Source organism: Centruroides vittatus, unplaced genomic scaffold (genome assembly GCF_030686945.1).
Source record: "Centruroides vittatus isolate TY-2023 unplaced genomic scaffold, ASM3068694v2 scaffold_2342, whole genome shotgun sequence".
Classification (NCBI taxonomy): Eukaryota; Metazoa; Arthropoda; class Arachnida; order Scorpiones; family Buthidae; genus Centruroides; species Centruroides vittatus.
Window position 1 is genome coordinate 711,784 of NW_027122688.1, and position 19,796 is coordinate 731,579.

Here is a 19,796-nt window from a genome sequence, read left to right on the forward strand (position 1 = left end):
AAATATATCTGTTTTATTTATTTATAACGAAAACGAAAAAGTATTACGTTTCGCGAATTTTTCAGAAAAAAATCGTCAACTTCAAAAGTCTATTTTTCAAACTGTAAACAAGTCTGTTGCTATCTAATCGTTGAATCGTATTCCCGTATGTGTTTTTTAACTGTTCCAATCATTAAATGCTTTGTCACAAACCCCGGGCCAAAAATATTTCAGTATTTCCAAAAGTACACCCCCTGAAACTTTACAGCGACTAGAGATAAAAAGGTGAATTATTGCCAGATAACATCGATAGTTAACTTCTTTTACACTGTAATTGGTTACTTTCTTTGTCTGTTATTACATCCACCAGTAAAAACAATTGTCGGTAAAATTCCCGCGAAATGCCACGCCCCCGCAGACTACCACTTTGACTTATGTAAACAGTCGCTATAAAATCGCTTGTTTTAATCGTTTTTTTTACTTCTAATTTGGTTACGAGAAATTTTCTGGCGTTATTCAGACAAATAAACATGTTTTCAGGACCATTTAGCAATAAATATTTCCAAAAACGCCATTTTTCAAACTTTCAATGCTAAGTCTATGGGACACTTTTTTTCCGTTTATTGGCCTTAAAAATCTTATTTACACGCCTTCTATGGTCTTATTCGTCATTTGTATTATGACTGATTCGATATCAAGCAATGACCGTTTTTTCAGTACACTAACTCGAGTTCACCCCCTCCAATGGTCGAGCTAAAAAAACTTCCTGCGTTAGTCGCGCGGGGTGCAGGTGCACCTCATGCATTTTGTTGTGTTTTTTTTGAAAAAAGTTTTTTTTTCCTGGAATTTTTAACATTTTCAGTGCAATCTTCAGTACTTTGAAGGAAGGTACTGAGGGGATCATTTTTGAGCATTCATTACATGAAAAAATACACGCGTTTAAAAACATTTGGGGTGCACCTGCACCCCGCGCGCCTAACGCAGGGTTGGAATCCTCAACCTTAAACACTTGAGCAAAATGGTGCAGCTGAACGCGAAAATAGTACCATTGTGAAAACAGCACGTTCTATGTTGAATCCATGCTAATTAGCGAAAGGATTGTGGGCAGAAGCATGCAACGCTGCCGTATATTTTTTTGAATCGTACTACTACTATGAGTAAAGATTAAGAGGGCTGTCTATCTTGTCGACTGACTTAGCCCTGAAAGAAATGAAAGGAAAGAAGTAGTAATAGTGATAGATTAGATGGAAGATTAGGAGATGAAGGGAACGGGGTCTGCAGAGTCGTCTTGCTTTGGCATACATTAACAAAACAATCTTTAGGAAGAAAAAAACAAAAATAGAATTTAGGCTACTTTGCCTACATTGAGACTTACAATGTGAACAGTTGTAACATATATACAATTATATACAATATGACAATATGTACAAGATGATCAGTTGTTTGCCGAAAATTTAATCAATTTCTTCACTTGTAGTAGTTCTTTCATTGTCTTCTGGTGGATATTCTGACTGTTTTCTTGCAGACAGTTTTTTCGTTGCTTTTATAAATTTACAAAGGTTATCGAATAACATTTTATTTTGCAAAAGTGCTGTGCGCTTTGGTGGCCAATTTGAGCCGGCCAAAACACATTGTCTCATAAAGTTTTCACGAGGATATTCGTATTTGCTGCACTGGAATAAGTAATGTGTCACGTTGTCAACGCTGTCAATGTCTGTCGCATTTATCAATATTTCTCTTTCCAAATCGAAAAAGATATTCATTAACGCTCCCGTGTCCTAGTAAACATTGAGTAATTTCGTAGGTAGGTTTAAGATGTCTACTTGCTCTTCTGACGGCGATCGTCGGTATGAAGCTATACAAAGTTCTACCTGTGTTCGAGTGTTCCCATTCTTCTTGCCATCTTTGATCTATTATTTCTTTAATTTTTTGCTCAACTACTTTGATTGGTATTTTACTATATGTTATTGGTAGGTTAGTTTTTGGTGCTTTCTTAGCCAGCATGCCGGAAGTCTCGTTTCCCTCGTACCCTTTATGGCCAGGAATCCAATGGAATTTGAGTATTTTGTTGCCGCCAATTCTATGAGCCAATTCAATTAGTTTCGTGTGCAAGTAAAGTTCTTCTAGTTTGGTTTTTAAGGGTGTGAATAACTACCCTGCTGTCGGTGTATATTATTGTAGGTCCCTTGTACCATTGGCATTTTTTGTCAATATGTTGTAAGGCTTTGAAAACATCCCAAAGTTCTACTTGGGTGATTGTGCAATAATTCGCCATTTTAAGGCTAGCCTAGTAAGTCTTAATGTTCTTTGGGTCAAAGATTACGATCCCACAACCAACTCCTTCTGCCCTCCTCGAACCGTCCGTAAATACTCTCCAGCAGTCTTCTCTGTTGACATCCTTGTTGTTCATGTTTGTTTCGTAGTTGACATTTTGTGCTGGATGTTTATCCATGTCTCCGTTGTCCTTACCCTCTCAATTTCATTGTCTTTTATTTCTTGTATGAGGTTATTGCTATTCGGGGGTAGTAACCCATTCTTAATTTTGTTTTCAATATCCTTAGCATTAAGGCTGCTGATCTCTTCTTTTATTAATGTCCATTCCCAGTTAAGTTGTTTCTTCAAGGTCGATCGGTAAGATGTTTGCCGATACTAATAGGCCATCAGCTGGCGCCGTTCTATACGCTTTACAGATATTTATCATAAATTTTCGTTGGATTGTTCGTAGTTTCCTCTTTATTTCTATTCTGTTAATGGCTTCTCCCTACAGTTGTATTCCGTGTAGAATTGTCGTCTCGATTGCCGCTTTATATATTAACTTTGTGGATTTGTAGTTGAGAATCCAAACATTACGAGATATTTGCAAAAGTATATTTATTTTTGGAGCATTTTTGATGAATTTTGTTTACGTGACTTTTCCAGGTAAGGGCCCTGTCAAAATAAATTCATAGATATCGCATCTCATTGACATTTTTTATTTTATTCCCATTTATGTATATTACTACTTGTCTCTTTAATTGTCCTTTCCCTATCTTTTTTGTACTCACTAGTATTTCACATTTCTTATAGTTAATCTGAAGATTGTGTTTTTGGCTCCACTCAGCTATTTTCCCTGTTGCTTTGTTGCCTTTTTCTGCTGGTTTGTCACAGTTTTTATCCGAAATCATCAATATAACATCATCGGCAAAAGCCTGTATTTTTGTATCTTCCCTTTTATTGAATTCTTCTAGCAGGCTGTCAAAGCCCAGGCCTGGCCCACAAAGCAAAGGCCAGGCCTCTCGAGCCTTGCGGGCAACCTCTGGTAACCTTTCTTTTAATTGTTATGTTGTTGGAGTAGTATCGTGCTGTCCTGTTGTGTAAGTAGTTTTTTAGAATCACTTGAATATTGGCAGGGCATTCACTCTCGTTCAAGCGTTTGAAGATGCTCGGCCACCATAGAAAATCAAAAGCTTTTTTGAAGTCTATTGAGATAAGCATGGAATGCTGACCCATTTCCCAAGCGTTCTTGATAAAATTCTTGACTCTGGGGTGCTTGGATTGTAGAACACCCTTTTTTGAATCCAAATTGAAGGTCACTTAGTTTGTTATTCTTTTGTAGATAATGATAGACTCTGTTGATTATTAACCATCTATGATTTTACCTAATACCGGGAGTAGGCTTATTGGCCTAAACTCCTCTGGGTTACGTGCGTTTTTTATTTTTGGAATGAATTTTACATTTGCTTTTTTCCAACTGTCTGGAAAGTATCTATTTCTCAGATATTCATTATATAGATAGACAAAGGCTATCGGTATCTCGTTAAATGTGGCTTTTAACATTTCCGCCGTAATGCTGCTAGTCCCGGTGATTTTCCATTTTTAAGAGTATGAATAGCCTTTTGGACTTCCTTAAAGTAGAATGGAGTATCATTGTTGTGAGTTTTACATTGGCCATGCTCAGTTCAGATTAACTTGCGTATTTCAATGTCTAAATCGGGATTGTTACTCGGGAAATGAAATTGTAGAATTTTTTTGTATGTTTTGGATAATGTCTAGATTTTTCTGGCTATACGTTTTGTCCGTGATGTCTGTCATGTGTGTTTTCTTCCTATTTCGGAATACCAGTTGGTACGGAGTATCCCATGGCTCTTTCTTGTGATTTTCTTCACAACATTTATTCTATGCCTCAGACCTTGTCTTATTTATTTCTTTTTTGACTTTTTTAAGTGCCTGCTTGTAGTCTTCTTTTAGTCGTTCTCTTTCTTCGGCGGTGTTTCTGGTAATTTTTCTTCTAAGTTTCCGGACCTGCTTTTTCTGCTTCTCTAGTTTGCTTGTCAACCAAGGTGTTTTTTTTCGAACGGTATTTTTTATTTTGGTCATTTGCTGTCCAGGCGTTTGCATTGCTTCAGATATATGTGTTACATATTGATCAATGTCCCAGTTTGAAGTAAGTTTTCGGAAGTCATAGTCTTTCCATTCCCTAGCAAACACCTTTCTAAATAGGTCCCAATTGGTCAGTCTGCATATTCTCCTCCCAGTGATGTATTCGCCTATTTGAAAATTGATAATTTCTGTGATAAGGTATTTGTGATCGCTCTCTGAAAGAATAAGTAAAGTATCACAATTTTCTATTCTGTGGTCTAGTTCTTCAGTGACTAGGACTACATCGTCCCAACCCTCTGCTGTGGCAATGTAGAAAGTGGGAGCTGTGCTCATATTTGCTGAGGTAATCCTGTTTTCATCCATCAGATCTGAAATTTTTCTTCCTCTTTTGTCTTTCAGAGAATTACACCATATGGGAAACTTTGCGTTAATGTCGCCCATTACAATTGTATTCCAACTATTCAGTTTTCTTATAATATCTTCCAGTTCGCTAACACAAGTTTTCTTCTGCTTCAGTATTCTGCTGGGGAAAGATAGATATTTAGGCCCTATTAAGTAAATTTTTGGGTCTTCGTATATTATACTAGTAGTGAATTTCTCATTTGAAAGTTGTGAGGTCATTGCTATTTCTAATTTTTCGTTTTTTTTAATCGTACTGGAAAATCCTCAGTTTAGAACAAAGCTCCTTATAAATTATGGTATGGTAGACCAGTAGGAAGACTTGATCATCTCAGAATCATCGGCAATGGATGCTACGTACAGTACATGTAAACAAGAATTTACGATCGAAGTTTGACAATAAAAATATTTTCGGACAGTTGGTTGGGAATGTTAACGATAAAGATAGATTTCGAATCTGGATTTTTTCTCAAAGGAAAGTGATTTGAGTCACGATGTGAAATTCAATCCAGAAGTCGTCTGCAATCGGCACTGTGATAATGTGGAATTTGACTTTTCTGCAGAGCAGCAGCTGACATCGGGTCGGTGCAATCCGTTGTCTGAGGTGAAGGAACCGGAGGAGGTCAGATCCCGAAAAGGAAAAAATCAAATCAAAACTGAAGAATTCGTCACGGCGACTTCTTCTGGAGGAAGCAAAACTCAGAGTGAATGTGATAAAAGAGAGGAATCAATGGAACTTTCACCGAAGAAAAATAATGAAATTTCTGACAAAGAAAACTGGAGAAGCAAGAGACAGCGAGGTAAACCATCCTGGATGGAAAGCAATGAATTTTTAATGATGGCAGGAGTTGTTGCTAGGAAACACAAAGACCCAAACTCATTTTTTGAAGTATTGCAATCGAACGAGAGAGAACTGTGGATGCATGCTATTCATGAAGAAATGGAATCTCTAAAACAAAACGATACATGGAGGTTAGTCGAACGTCCGAACGATGCACAAGTTGTGAAAGATCGTTGGGTTCTGCGCAATAAAACTAAAAGTGATGGAAGCACTCACTTTAAACCTCGGTTGGTTGCAAAAATTTATGCTCAAAAACAGGAATTGACTACCAGGAAACATTTAGTCCTGTCGCACGTAATGACACCATTCGAACCTTGTTAGCGGAGCAGCTGCAAAGAATATGTAATTGGAACAGTTTGATGTAAAGACAGCTTTCCTCAATGGCATACATTAAGAGAAAGTGTATTTGGAACAACCAGAGGATTTCGATGATGGTACCAGTCCAGTATGTCTCCTGAAAATGTCTGTATGGGCTGAAGCAGGCACCACATTGCTGGAATAAACGATTTATCAGATTTATGAAGAAAGCAAGTTTTCAAAACAATACTGCAGATCTTTGTCTTTTTTTATCGAAACGAGAATAAAAGACAACTCTATATCGCAATTTATGTAGATGATGGTCTTACTGTCAGCAGTGACAAGAAAGCGATCGGTGACTTTTTGAGAGCTCTGCAACAAGAACTTAATATGATGACAGGGTCTCTCGACAATTTTCTTGGGATGAAAATAAAACAATATGAAGATGGATCAATTACAGTAAGTGAAGAAAATTACACATAAAGAATATTAGAAAGATTCAAAATTGCTAAATCAAATGCATTCTCAACCCCCGTTGGCTGTGAAGAAAATGATCTCGATGAGGCAGTGTCATCTGATATACCCTATTGTTTGGCAGTGGGCTGTCTCATGTATCTTGCAACTGCGTCTCGTCCAGATAGCGCCTTTGCAGTGAATAAAGCTGCTCGAGCTACAGAGAAACCAACTATTCAAAATTGGAATCAGATAAAGCGTATATTTCGGTACTTGAAAGGTACTACGAACTGGGGCATCATTTATACTAAAGAAGAAGAACTGAAAGTCTACAGTGATTCAGATTTCGCTGGTGACAAGAAGACAAGACGTTCAACAACTGGAATTATCGCGTAATTCTCGAATGGAGCTATACCATGGACAAGCCAATTACAAAAAGTAGTGGCAACTTCCACAACCGAAGCAGAGATTATCTCAGTAAGTGAAGGAGCAAAAGAATTAATTTGGCTATAACGTTTATTGTCTGAATTGATTAAAATGCCAGAGCAGCCTGAACGCTTTATATTGACAACGCAGGTGCTATAAAGCTAGCAAAGAATCCGGAATTTCATCAACAGTCCAAACATATTGAGGTTCAACGCTTTTATGTACGTGAAAGATTTTTAAACGGTGAACTCAAATTGGAGCACATCGACAGAAAGAATCAATTAGCTGATTTGTTGACGAAGCCGCTTGAACGTGTCCGATTTGAATTGCTAAGACAAAAGATTGGTTTTCGAAGATTGTAACCATGTAATCACTAAGCAAGTCTTATTTTTTCTTTTGGAGGAAGTGTTGTAATAAAAAAAACTATGACAAGGCTCTCTCTGTCGCGTAGCAGCAGAGTTAGCGTTGTTTTTTAAAATTTAATCAACCCGCATGCAAGTCAGCCATGTCGTTTACTCGTGAAGTCCACGTGTAAAGTTATTTATTTCAATAAAATGTAACACTTATGTCTTGTAATGTTCTACTGAGAGTTTCGAATCCGCTCTTATGGGCCATTGTGCATTCATCTCAAACTATTAGTTTACAGTCCTTCAAAACTTGAGCCATGTTACTCTGTTTTCAAATATTACAGATAGGTGTTTCTACTCGCATCAGGTTCAAGGGCAGTTTGAACACAGAGTGAGCTGTTCTACCTCCTTCCAGCAACGTAGCAGCAATGCCCGAAGAAGCAGCAGCCAATGCAATCTGACAATCTTTTCGCACTCTAGCCAATAAAAGACTCAGGACAAATGTCTTACAAGTGCCGCCAGAAGCGCCTAAGAAAAATGTTTGAACAGTGCCTTTTTCGATGCTTTCTAAAATTTGGCTATAAACGTGAGACTGTTCATCGTTTAACAAATTTTCATTAGTAGTTACAATGTGTGCTAAAAGATTTGAATCATAGCTCATCTCTCGGAGATAGTCTGTATTTTGTAACACTTTATCACATCTTGATGGCTGAAGTAAACCATACTGTTGTAAGCATTGGTCTTTAGAAGACAGCACTGTATTTTCAAGACACACCAAGCATTCATTGTATACTTCATTTAAAATTAGATGAACATCTCTATGTTGTAACTCGACTTGATGCCGTATATCTTCCGAAAGGCTATACTTATATTTCTCCCAAAGATTTGAAGCATCTGACAATTGACAAAATATCAACATTTCTGCAAAAAGTTTGCGTAATCTAAATGGAGAATCACAAAGCGCAGCTTTTACCATAGTTCCATCCCAGTGCCTTTTGTCTTCTAGTAAGCCTAGAACTTTACATGCCGACTGGTACGTGGGTTGAATAGTACCATTAACTGTTTTCAATTCCATGAAAGATGTAGGTCCTCGGATCTCATGTAGTAAAAGGCAAAAATAATAATACTCAGTATTATTAGGGTGGATGGTATATACCCTGCCTAAAGTCTGGTCTTTTTTCACTCCCGGCTAGCCATCGACATCTTTACCGCATTTTCTTCTCTCAAATCTGCTATTTTTCCATTTATAGAAAGAAGGAACTTCAACACAAAGAAGTGTTTTTGCAAAATCATCTGTTTTGAATAAGTCAAAAAATGCTGTAAGCGTAGTTTTTGCTGGATTGTTAACAATATTTGTTAAGTGATTGGGGTCATTTGGATTAAAATAGACAAGTTGGCCATTTTCCAAATGCACAGTAAGATGAAAAACTGAAGGGAACTTCTCATGAATGTGAAAAGCCAGAATTCTCCATACAGCCTTGGAGCTACTGATGTATCGCCCACTTTCATGGAGTTCGATTTCATCATATTCATTTTTAAGACCAAATGTTGCCTGATCACTCGCTTTATTGACATATTTACATATGTATTTTATAGATTTTACAGATTTACAGTACTCCACGTTAATATGAGCACCGAAAGTACATGATAGCACAGAGTTATATGGCACTATCCAACGGTTATCAAGGGTCACACCATCGATTTCAACAGTGAAACTACAATCTGCTGGAGCTCTTTGTTGATACTTTGGGTATCTGTCGTCTCCTGTTTGAGTTTCTTGAAGGAGTAGTCGAGGAAACTTCTTAATGTAGCTAACTTGTTTCAAAGTGATTTGTTATTTAAATTACCGCAAGGTCCGTGGATCATGTTGCCTTTTATAAATTCATGAAGAAGAGGATCTTTTTCAGCGTCTGGTATTTCTGCACAAATAACACTATCTAATTTATCTGGAGAAATACGTTGCTGTAGCCACAAACCACGCTTTTGCCATTTAACAGAATACATAAAACAACGTACCTCCCCAAACAAATTCCCCTTTGTTAGCAATGTCATTAACGCCTTAACTTTTAAGTGAAATATCCTAGCTATGATATCATGACAATCATGAGGCTTTTGTATAAATAGTAATGCATTTTCAATATTTTTCCATCGAGAATTACATGTAAATGTAATGAATACAGCAGGGCGACCGTAATAGCAAACGTATGTCATGGTGTCCTGAGTCTTTTCATGCATATATCGTGGTGACCCGATGAAAGATGACAGAAGCACTATCATCTTACCAAGTTCAGCAGCATCGGTATCTTGTCTTCCTATAGCATCTCTGAGATGTATGTAACTATCGGCTTGGAGTTGCGCCTGGTTGTTTCTGATAAAATTTAATCGCTCTGTCTGAATTTTTGCATACATATCAACTAAGTATTGACTGAAGAGAGATCGACAATACAATAAATAGTTGATTTCTGTTTGTCTGATCATGATGCGGTAAGAATAAAAGTTCATTGCAGAAACGGTTTTTCGAATAGGAAACTTTGTTTTTGAGTCAACTTGGGAAATGTAAATGGAGTAACTAGAGTACCTATATTATTAGAGTAGCGACACGCGAATAATCGCAGCCTTGTTTTGTTGAATATCATCACGTGGTCTATGGATTTACATTAAGAAATGACGTTTTTTTAGTTTAATAAAGCATTTTATTCGTTTTTTTATTCAAGAATATGATGGATGGATAAATCTTACAGGCTTGATAAGTTTTAAATCTCTAGCATTAGTATGTTTATATAGAAAAAGTGAATTTTGCTTACTTATTAGAAAAACTTCTAGGTCGAAATTCCAAACGTTATTTTAAAGCAAACGTAAGAAATCAGTCAGTAGTTAATGAAATAGATATTCAGCTTGTCAAAACAACTACTATATTTACTAATTTGACAGGATTTAATGTTGGAATGTACAACGTATGCATGCTTATGCAACATGCAAAGGTAAAGCTGGGTGTTGGCCTGATGTCTCTTCTCTCCCGAGAAAGTTTTTGTGTTTTATCAAGGCTTTTTGTATTGTTTTCATTTAACGTCCCGTCTTTATATTGTAAAACCTATTCATTTTTTTCTTTAAATAAAAAAACGTTACAGTGGTTGGTTCTTACACATTCTGGAGTAAGGATGTGTTTCTTTTCTTGATGTGTCATTTCACTATGTAAAACTTTCAATCTATTATATTGAAGTACTATAATAATCAACCAAATGAAAATTATCATATTTGTATTTATATTGCATTATTGTATGATAAAAAGTAATTTAATAAAATTTTTTACAAGTTTAAACTTTTTTATATATGCATAATAATTACATAAGTTCATAGTAATAAAGCATATCGAGATCAAAAGGATATGCAGATAAAATATAAAAATTTATTAAATGAACAGTATATTTTTATTTGTATTTCATATTTTATTACATCAATAATAAAAAATATAAAGGTCAAAGGCTAACACCCGCCTCTTTAATTGCTAAATTTGAAATTTAATACAAAATAATATACTGTATTAAAAAAAAGTACAATACAAATTGTAGACTCTTATGTTTAGTTTGCAGTGGCATTTGATGAACTGAAGTGCAGAGTGAATGTGGAAAAGTTATGGCTAATTTTGTAGCTTACTCATGGATTTACTTGCATATAGATTTGATAAATTTTTGATTTTTCTTTTGCTTTTCAATTTTAAAATGAAAGATATAAATCTTGTCATGATTTTTTTTTCAATTTATGGCAATCTGGAATAAGGTCATTTGTAATATATTTGTTACATTTTTCCAAATAAAATTTTTTTATATCAATATTTTCATTTTTCACCACATTATAATATATGTAGAAAATACCTTCCATGTCTAAAAACATATCAAAAGTTGTTTTATTACAAAAAAACATGGAATTTTTTTTAAAACTTTTAATTTCAACTAATTTTGAATATTCTGATAGAAGACTTTCTTTGGATCCTACTGATGTAATACATTTGTTACAGGTTTTTGAGGTTTTTTCTATGCTTGTTAATAAATATCCAAATATATTATATAATGAATTAATTTCTGTATTGTTTAGAGGCATATTTTCAGCCTCAAAATTTTCTGGTATAACAATTTCATCATATTCTTTTGTGGGTTCTTTCATACATCAAGAAATTCTGATAAAAACTCTGTCATCATCATAACTCCCTTTTGACACATTTTTTAAATATTGAGATACCGAAATTAATTTTAAATTGTTCTTACACTGGAGTGCAGTTGGAGTCGCTTGTTTTGCACGCACTAAACTAAATAAATTTTCTAAGCAGTCTTGGGTGAATCTTGATGTTAGTAAAAAGAGATATTAATTAAATTAAAATTTACGTTGCTAATCTAAAATTGATTCAGTTGTAACCAGCACTCCAGTTTGGCAAGGCTTCCAAATAAATTTATCTCCTACCTTGATTATTTTAAACATTTCAATAAAATTTTTAAAAAATGTTATTGACTCCTCATACTTTTGTTCCCTATTCATACTTATAGCAAAAAGTGGATGCCTCGATGTTGCTAATTTAAACCATCTTTCAACAGCATCAATAAACCAAACAGTTGTTAAATATTCTGGTTTATTCACTTCTGAAAAATCTTAATCCACTGCTGTCATCATGATTGATGACATGTGTAGATGTTTTCACTTTCACTTTTTGAAAATGTGATGGCAATAAGTCTTCTTCACTTAACTTAGGAGCTAGTTTGAAATTTAAGTTTTGTTGTTGATCCAGCAATTCATTTATATGCTGTGATGATATTATATCAGTTGGAAGATTAAATTTTTTTGTTATTTCTTCTGATATTTTTATAATTTTATTTGTTATTAGCATACTTTTTACATTTTTAAATAACAGGATCTCTTGGAAAACATTTCATGATATATCCTTTTGCAAAAGAATTTGAGCAACCAAAGGCTGAACATCCAGGCATTATTTAAGTGATATCTGCAGAATAAAATTAAAGGGTATATTCTAAAACTAGATTCAAAATGACTTTTAAGACACCTTTAATGCATTCAGCAGAATAACAATACAAAATACTAGTATGTAAAAGAATCATTTGTATAATAAATTTTTATATGCCTTCTAAATTGTATTAGCTTTACGAATGATATTTTAAGTTATCACATACCTGTATTACCAAATAAATGCTGCAGTGTTTTATTTATATTTCTTTATTATGGTTGTATGGTATCAACGTTTTATTTAAAAAATAACAATTCTATTTACTGTATCATAATTATAAATAAATGTTGTATTGTATTAACTATAATATTCTATGTTTGGTTACAAAGAAAAATCTACCATAGTTCCCAGCAAAGTACCATACGATTAATTTATCCCGGAAACCAGAGAAAAATATATGCGACAATTTATTTGATAATCATCACCGTCATTACCATTTTCACACTCATAATCCCATGCAGGATGAGCAGTGGGCAACAGCAGACACAAATTTTTACATTCATTCATTCATTCATTAACCAACTTTTTCCTACTCTAGCCAGACATATTTCTTTTGATTGGTAATCTAAGTATATTTCTTCTTCATCCAAAGACAACCTTTCAATAAGGTCCAAAATACTAGTGTGTCTTTTCATTGTTATTGTAAAAGATGTATTAAACAAGTCTTACAAGTAATAAAATTAAATTTGTTTTAAGCACGATAAGAAACTAATTGTTTAGAATACTACAGTACATGTAAATGTTAAGTTTCATTATAAATAATATTTTTCTATAGCAATATTTTTACATTTTTAAAGTTCGTAACTATTTCTCTTTCGTGTATATAATTTATTATGTTAAAACAAAATTACAGCATAATTATTACAGTACTCCAGTCAAATAAAAATAAGTGTTCTAGCGAATGAAGCTTAAGTTATTCTAGCAAAAGAAACGTGCGAAATTTAACAATTTATGCTTTGTTAAACACAAAAAATTCTTTAAACATACACGTCCTTCGTGGATGGATAGTTTCCTAAGGAGCAATAATTTCGAAAAACTAATAGAAAATTAAATTTTGGGTATATTTTGCTACCTTACACTAATTTTTGTACTTCTTTTTGTACAATACAAACAGTTTATATATCTTTTTTCGTTTTAATAACACCGCTTAAGCGGATAGCGGATCTGATGTAAACAGCTACGCTAACTATCGATTTTTTTCATTTGTTGCCTTATATTAAAGTTTAAATATAAACGTAAACATAAAAATGTAGCAAATCCATGCCTACCTATTGTCAAATGTGTTCAAATTCTTCTAGATTTCTTTAAAAACGACTTTAAAAAACACTTTCTATTCAAAATATACAGAGCCACTTGCACTTATCGACAGAACATGGCGGATTTTAACCACGTGATACAACTAACCAATAGAAAATTTGACAACCCATTTACGCTACTCTGATATCTAGGTACTCTAGGAGTAACCATCCTCACCACGACAGAAAAGTAGCGGTTATTGCAATGCATCGTACGAACGGTGAACTTCACTAATACGTTGTAATTTGTCGTCATGAATTTGTAATACAATATCTCGTTTCTCAAGCTGCTGTCCAACTATGACCAGACCTACTTCGCGTGCTGTTTGTGCATTAAAACATCCTCTATGAGCATTGGCTGGTTTCCTATCAGCGTGAATTACAACTTCTAAGTTTTTACAATTGTGAGGTACTTTTTCAAGAGTAGTTTTTAAATCTTTTATGTACGGATTATAGTAGTGCAACATCACCTGCAATTGTTTTATCAGACTCTTTTTCACATCAGGGAAAATGCTGCATCTTAAACTTGCCTCTCTATCATCCTCTCCAACAAAATAAATCTGTAAGAATTGAAGGTTTTGTTCAGGCAAAGGTTGCAGACTACCAATTAAGTGATACACCTGACCCTGCACTTTAAAAGTAAAAATAAATCCATCTATTATAACTTGTTTTGCTCCAAAAGAAGTCATTTGGAAGCTAGCATTATATTTCCTAATGTGGTCCATAAAATGAATGTGCTCGGGATGCAGGCTCATGAGCAAACTATTGAGCGGCTCAGGGAGACGCAAAAAAGCCAGAAGCTGCACTTTACCGGCGCTACAGCACATACCAGATGCCACTTCTTTAAACTTGAGGGCATTAGTGTACACATTTATGACTCATAGTGCCCAGGGGTACTATTTTATCTGTTTCACAAGCTATCTCTGGGTCATATTTCATCCCAGAAAAAGCTTTAATCTTCCATGGAAGCAATCCCCTTTCCGTTAGTTTTCGTTGATAATTATGCTCATGTCTACGAATGACTGCTCTGTGAACTTCTTGATTTTTTTGTTGGTATATAGCTACTGTTGCTCTATGAACCTTCGGATTATTATTATTATTATTATTATTATTATTTGTATTTAGTTGATGCTGTCCTGTGATCATCGGGATTTTTTGTTGGTATTTAGTAGCAGCTTGTATATATATATTTTTTTTCTAATTGCGTTCGTAAATCTAGCACGACGTTTTATAGTACGTATCTCAGAGATAGGTATTCTATCAGTGTTAACTGATTTAAAAATAGATGTTGACAACTCATAAGGCAAATAAACATCAAAATGTCCATGAGACAGGTCTTGCATCTAAGTAAAACTCAGTCGCTTCATGGGATTTCCGTCTACATCAAATTTCTCATACAGCTCGCCATTGTAGTAAACTTCGATAGTTAACAGAAATATTTGTTTCGCTGTTACTAACTCGCACAAACCTCCATCAGTATGAAATCGCGACATATCGTCGAAGTATTCGTCAGAACTGCTATAATTATTTCCATCACTATCATGTGACATAATCGAAAATTCATCCCAGTGACTCATCACGTAAGCCACTATTTTTGCTCGTACTTCTTTGGTCATCACTTGAGTGTCATACAAAACAAAGGATAGTACTCTAAAAAGGCAAGCTCCATCGCTGATAATTGGAACGATGGTGTGGGGCGTCATAACCCCATTTATATTTAGTATTTCAGACACCATAGTAATTATTTAATTTATAATAATCTGATCTAAATTTAAATATATAAAATACTCACACGCGCGACAATCAAACGTGTGTCGTATCAACTTATACTAACTTTCTTTTTCCCTCCTTACTACTTCGAGGTTCTTACCAAAAGTGACTCTTTCTCTGTCCGTTTGGCCCCAGGGCCCCACACCGTGTTTTGTTCTACTTATTTTCGTGGAAAATATAATCCTACCCAAGGTAAAAGTTAGATAAGAAAGTTCTAAAAAGAATTCAGAACAAAGAAACAGGAAGGAAGGCTAAGATTAATTCAAATAAAATACACAAGTATACAATATCATGGCCTACGGCCACACTATAATCGAACAAATATGTAATAACAAATTCGAATTTAAACAGTTCGAACATTTGATTAAAAAATCGTAATACGTAAATATTGTATGTTTGGAAAATAAGTTATTACCATCAGAAACAAAAATCGCGTCTGAAATAATACAGTAGAAGACGTTCTTCCAGTTAAGACTTAATGCTCTCTCTCTATCCCCGCGAGGGAATTTCGAAAAATCCCTTCTTAATGTGCGTTTCGATTATGTACCCTAACTGTGTATGAAATTTCACCTCGTTAGGTTCAGCGGTTTGCTCTGGGCGGTGATGAATCAATCAGTCAGTCAGTCATGTCATTATCAAAAAAGAATAATTGTAACAATATTACAATTTATTCATTACAGCATGTGAATATATTAGGACCGGTCCTATCGATAGTAACATCGGTCCTAATTACCACGGATAACCTGAAATTTTGATAAACGGAGGGCTCTATTAAAAATTATTAATAAATATGAGTTATAGTACATGCTAGCTATTTTAAGTTTTTTTTTTCCTTACTGAATATAATCATATATAAGAATAAGATCTTTATATTATTTATTATATAGCGAACATATATAGTATTTTCATGAATAATTATCATAGATACATTTTAATATGAATGATTTTTTTTCAATAATAAAAAAGTAATAACAAAAATTATTTTGTAACACATGTTATGTTTTTCACTTTTTTTATGAATTACATTATAAAAAAAGTAGAGTAATTTAAGCAAAGTATGACACAAAAGCAAGATCTACATTTGTGCCTTCTGTATTTGTCATGTTAAAATAGTTTCTGTTTACAGACAATGGTGTATGTATTTTCCTATTTTTAACCTTCTCTCTGAAAATATAAATTCAAATAGTCGTTTCACCATCTATATTTTTACTGACATTCATGTTATATGTATAAAGTCTATGTTTAAACATCGGTAGGTATAAGTTTCTTAGTATTTAAAAGGTGCGAAATAACTTTTTTTTCTCTTCTGCCGCCATGTGTGCTTCATACTTGTAATAAAATGTATGCAGTAATAAACGTATTACTATATCCATTATCAGTTGTGTCAGATTGTCAGCGAGACCCAAGAATTTTTATTGATGGTAAATTGTTTTTTGTGAGATATATTATATGATAAGTGCAGTTAACAGCTTTTTTCCAAATATACATCTTTATAGGACTACATTACCTTTATATAATAAGTCATTTTCTTCGAGATGCTGGAAACTCAATGAATTATTAAATAGTTTTCATAAACTACTATTCTAAAATGTACTATTAATAATAAAGTAAATACATATACATATAGAATTTTACCTCGTCTGGAGTAAACGGAATTACACGTATTGTTTTATTCAACGAATACCAGACATTAAATATTTCAGAAATACTATGCGAACTGTTTCCTCTGTACATCATTCCTGTTACATTATATACTTCACCTAGATCAACCTGAAATTAAAGTAATTATTCGATTATAACAATTTAAAATTGATAGTTCAAAAATGAAATAAATGTGTAAAACTATTCGCTCTTTAATTTTATTTAAGAAATTCGCATTATATCATGTCACACAATACATTACTTTTATAATATAACATTTTAACAGAATGCAAACAGTTTGAATACACGTTTCAGGTTATTCTATAAATGTGAGTTATTTAGCTGGAAGGAACAGCAATTACGAAATGTAAATGTATGCAATATGGTAGTAATTTTTAAAACTATTAAACTGTATATTATCATTACGAATTCTACTTTCTGCTAATGCCAGCAATGCTTAAAAAATATTTTTATTCACAGAAAACGATATAAGAACAAACCTTTCTTATTTACAAATCATATTGAAGATAATCGAACAAGAAATGTTTTTATTCAAGTGTAGAAATGTATGCGATTAATTCGACATAATTTCGATAGAAGGATTTTACGATACCTTAACAGATTACAATTTATTCATTGCAGCATGACTACGATTATCGGCGTTAGCATCGTTCCTGATTACGACGGATATCCGGAAATTTTGATAAACGGAGGGCCCTATTAAAAATTATTAATACAAAGGAGTACAGCATATGCTAGCCATTTTAAGTTTCCTTTTTTTCTTACCGAATATAATCATATATGAAAATAAGATCTTTATATTATTTATTGTATAGCGAACATATATAGTGTTTTCATGAATAAGAATTTATATATGTATTGATCTGTGTTTTTAAACTGTTGCATAACTTTTTCATTAAAACATTTTTATTTGTTGATATATCTTCGAATATTTTGCATAATTTGTAAGCTTTTAAAAAAACTCTGGATATGAAATAGTCTGTAGTCGCGTGTATGAAACCAGTAACCCAGAGGTGTGTTAAATTGAATAAAATAAGAATAAAATTAATAAACCTTACTTTTGTTGTGTCATTGCAGGAAAATACAAAATAATTATTTTTAACTTTAGCATTTATCGATAGGTTTCTTGATTCATCGAGTGTTTATTGGTAAAATTTGGTTACTGTGACAATATGCCCTTTTAAAAAATCACAAAATTTAAAATTCAGTAGCTTACAAATGGCAAATCGGTTAAATTCTGCATTGGTAACCCCAAGGGCTGCGCTTCCGGTAATCTCGACGGCAGGCGCGATTAGAAATACTCTGATTTTACTGACATTTTCATATGCAAATTTTCTTCAAAATTCTCCATTCGGAAAATATGAGGAATTATACAAATTCTAAGTTTGGTGATGGTGCAGACAGAAGGTGCCATGTTGAATTTTTAAATGGCGTTCGTGTTATTTGAAAGTTTGTACATTTTTTTTAATTTAAAAAGTAGGACATTTGACCAATGTTTTTATCCATAAAAACATTGGCCAAAAAAACCGGAAAACGAAATTATTTGGTAATTATTGGAATAGGTTAGGTTAAGTTTGTTGAGAACGTAGGTGCCTACTACCCCAAACCCATCAAACAGAGGAAAGGAATACCTGAAAAGGTAAGAAAAGAAGTAAACGTTTACTAAAAAAGTAGTGAAATCGTCAATTTAGAGAATGGAAGGTTCTAAAAAACAAGTATAACCAAGACATCAAGCAGGAAAAAATATAAGAAAATAGAATAAAAGTAAAGGAAAATGTAAGTAGCAAATTTACGTTTTAAAAATATTTTACATGTTAGTTTTAAAAGAAAGTTTAAATGTAAGTGTGGATCGGTAATTTTCGACGGTTGCCGGAAGCGCGGCCATTGGGGTTACCTATGTAGAATTTAACTGGCAAATCTTTATGAAAAGAGAACCAGTATCTCACGAGATAGTATTGAAATGCGTGTGGAACATCCGGGAAGCAATCTCAAAAAATGCGCATTGTATTTGTAATCAGTTGAGACTATTAGAGCTACATGAATGCTCAACATTTGACACTTCTTGCACCACTGTTAAAACTTTCGAAGCTTTTCTACAAAGTTTCCTGGGAGTCTTTGACCATAATGAATACCCTGCTAAGATTTCTTGATACTCTGCGGGAATGTATGTGCACAACTTTCGATGGTCTCTAAGGTTACAATCAGAAATTGGTTGCTTCCCATTTTTTTAAAACTCTTTTCTCCTGTGGGCACTAAGAGAGTCTTTTTTAACAAGCTCATTATGGGTTTGGCCACACCCACAATGGCACAGCCGGATGGTGTAGGGCAGTGGTTCCCAACCGGTGTTCCGTAAGCATCTCCCAAGTGTTCCGCAGATTTAGTCGCAAATCGGAAAGTGTACAATCGTATTCGAGCTGCCGAATATCAAAAAATTAAAATCATAAAATTTTCATAAACTTAAATATATATGTACGACTCGTACTTATGGAGTGTACTACTGTTTCGAATAAGATAAAGGCAATGATAAAAACTGAATGAAATATGTAAAAAACATCAGGCACAAGTTTCCCATTAAAGTTATTTAGGTACATTTTTTCTTGTCTTAGAATTGGCGTTAATAATATGAGTAGAGATTTTGAATTATAACTGCTTAATTCTAATAAAATAACTGATGACAAGCTTATGTATTTCATATTAACTTAAGTAAGTGTTCCGCTAAAGAAAATTGCTCACAAAGGTGTTCCGCATCCTAGAAAAGGTTGGGAACCACTGGTGAAGGGCTACTCCTTCCGGTTGGTACGGGAAATACTCAGAAATTTTTCGAACCATCTGGATTCTGTTCCAGGTCCTCCAGATCGGTAAGTTGCTTTCTTGACCGTTTGGTCATCTGGCGGTCAGATGCCTCCCATGGTACAGGCAAGGAAGCGCTTTCTCGTAGTGTTCTTCTCTTCCTCTCT

At 33.9% G+C, this 19,796-nt stretch overlaps 1 protein-coding gene across 1 annotated transcript in view; it reads right to left on the reverse strand.

Moving 5' to 3' along the window:
* LOC136987494 (mucin-6-like) overlaps positions 1–19,796 on the reverse strand; it is a 294,367-nt gene that overhangs the window by 161,884 nt on the left and 112,687 nt on the right. The window contains exon 30 of the mRNA XM_067285227.1: positions 16,813–16,947. Coding sequence (XP_067141328.1) covers positions 16,813–16,947 — 135 coding nt within the window. The remainder of the gene's footprint in view (positions 1–16,812; positions 16,948–19,796) is intronic.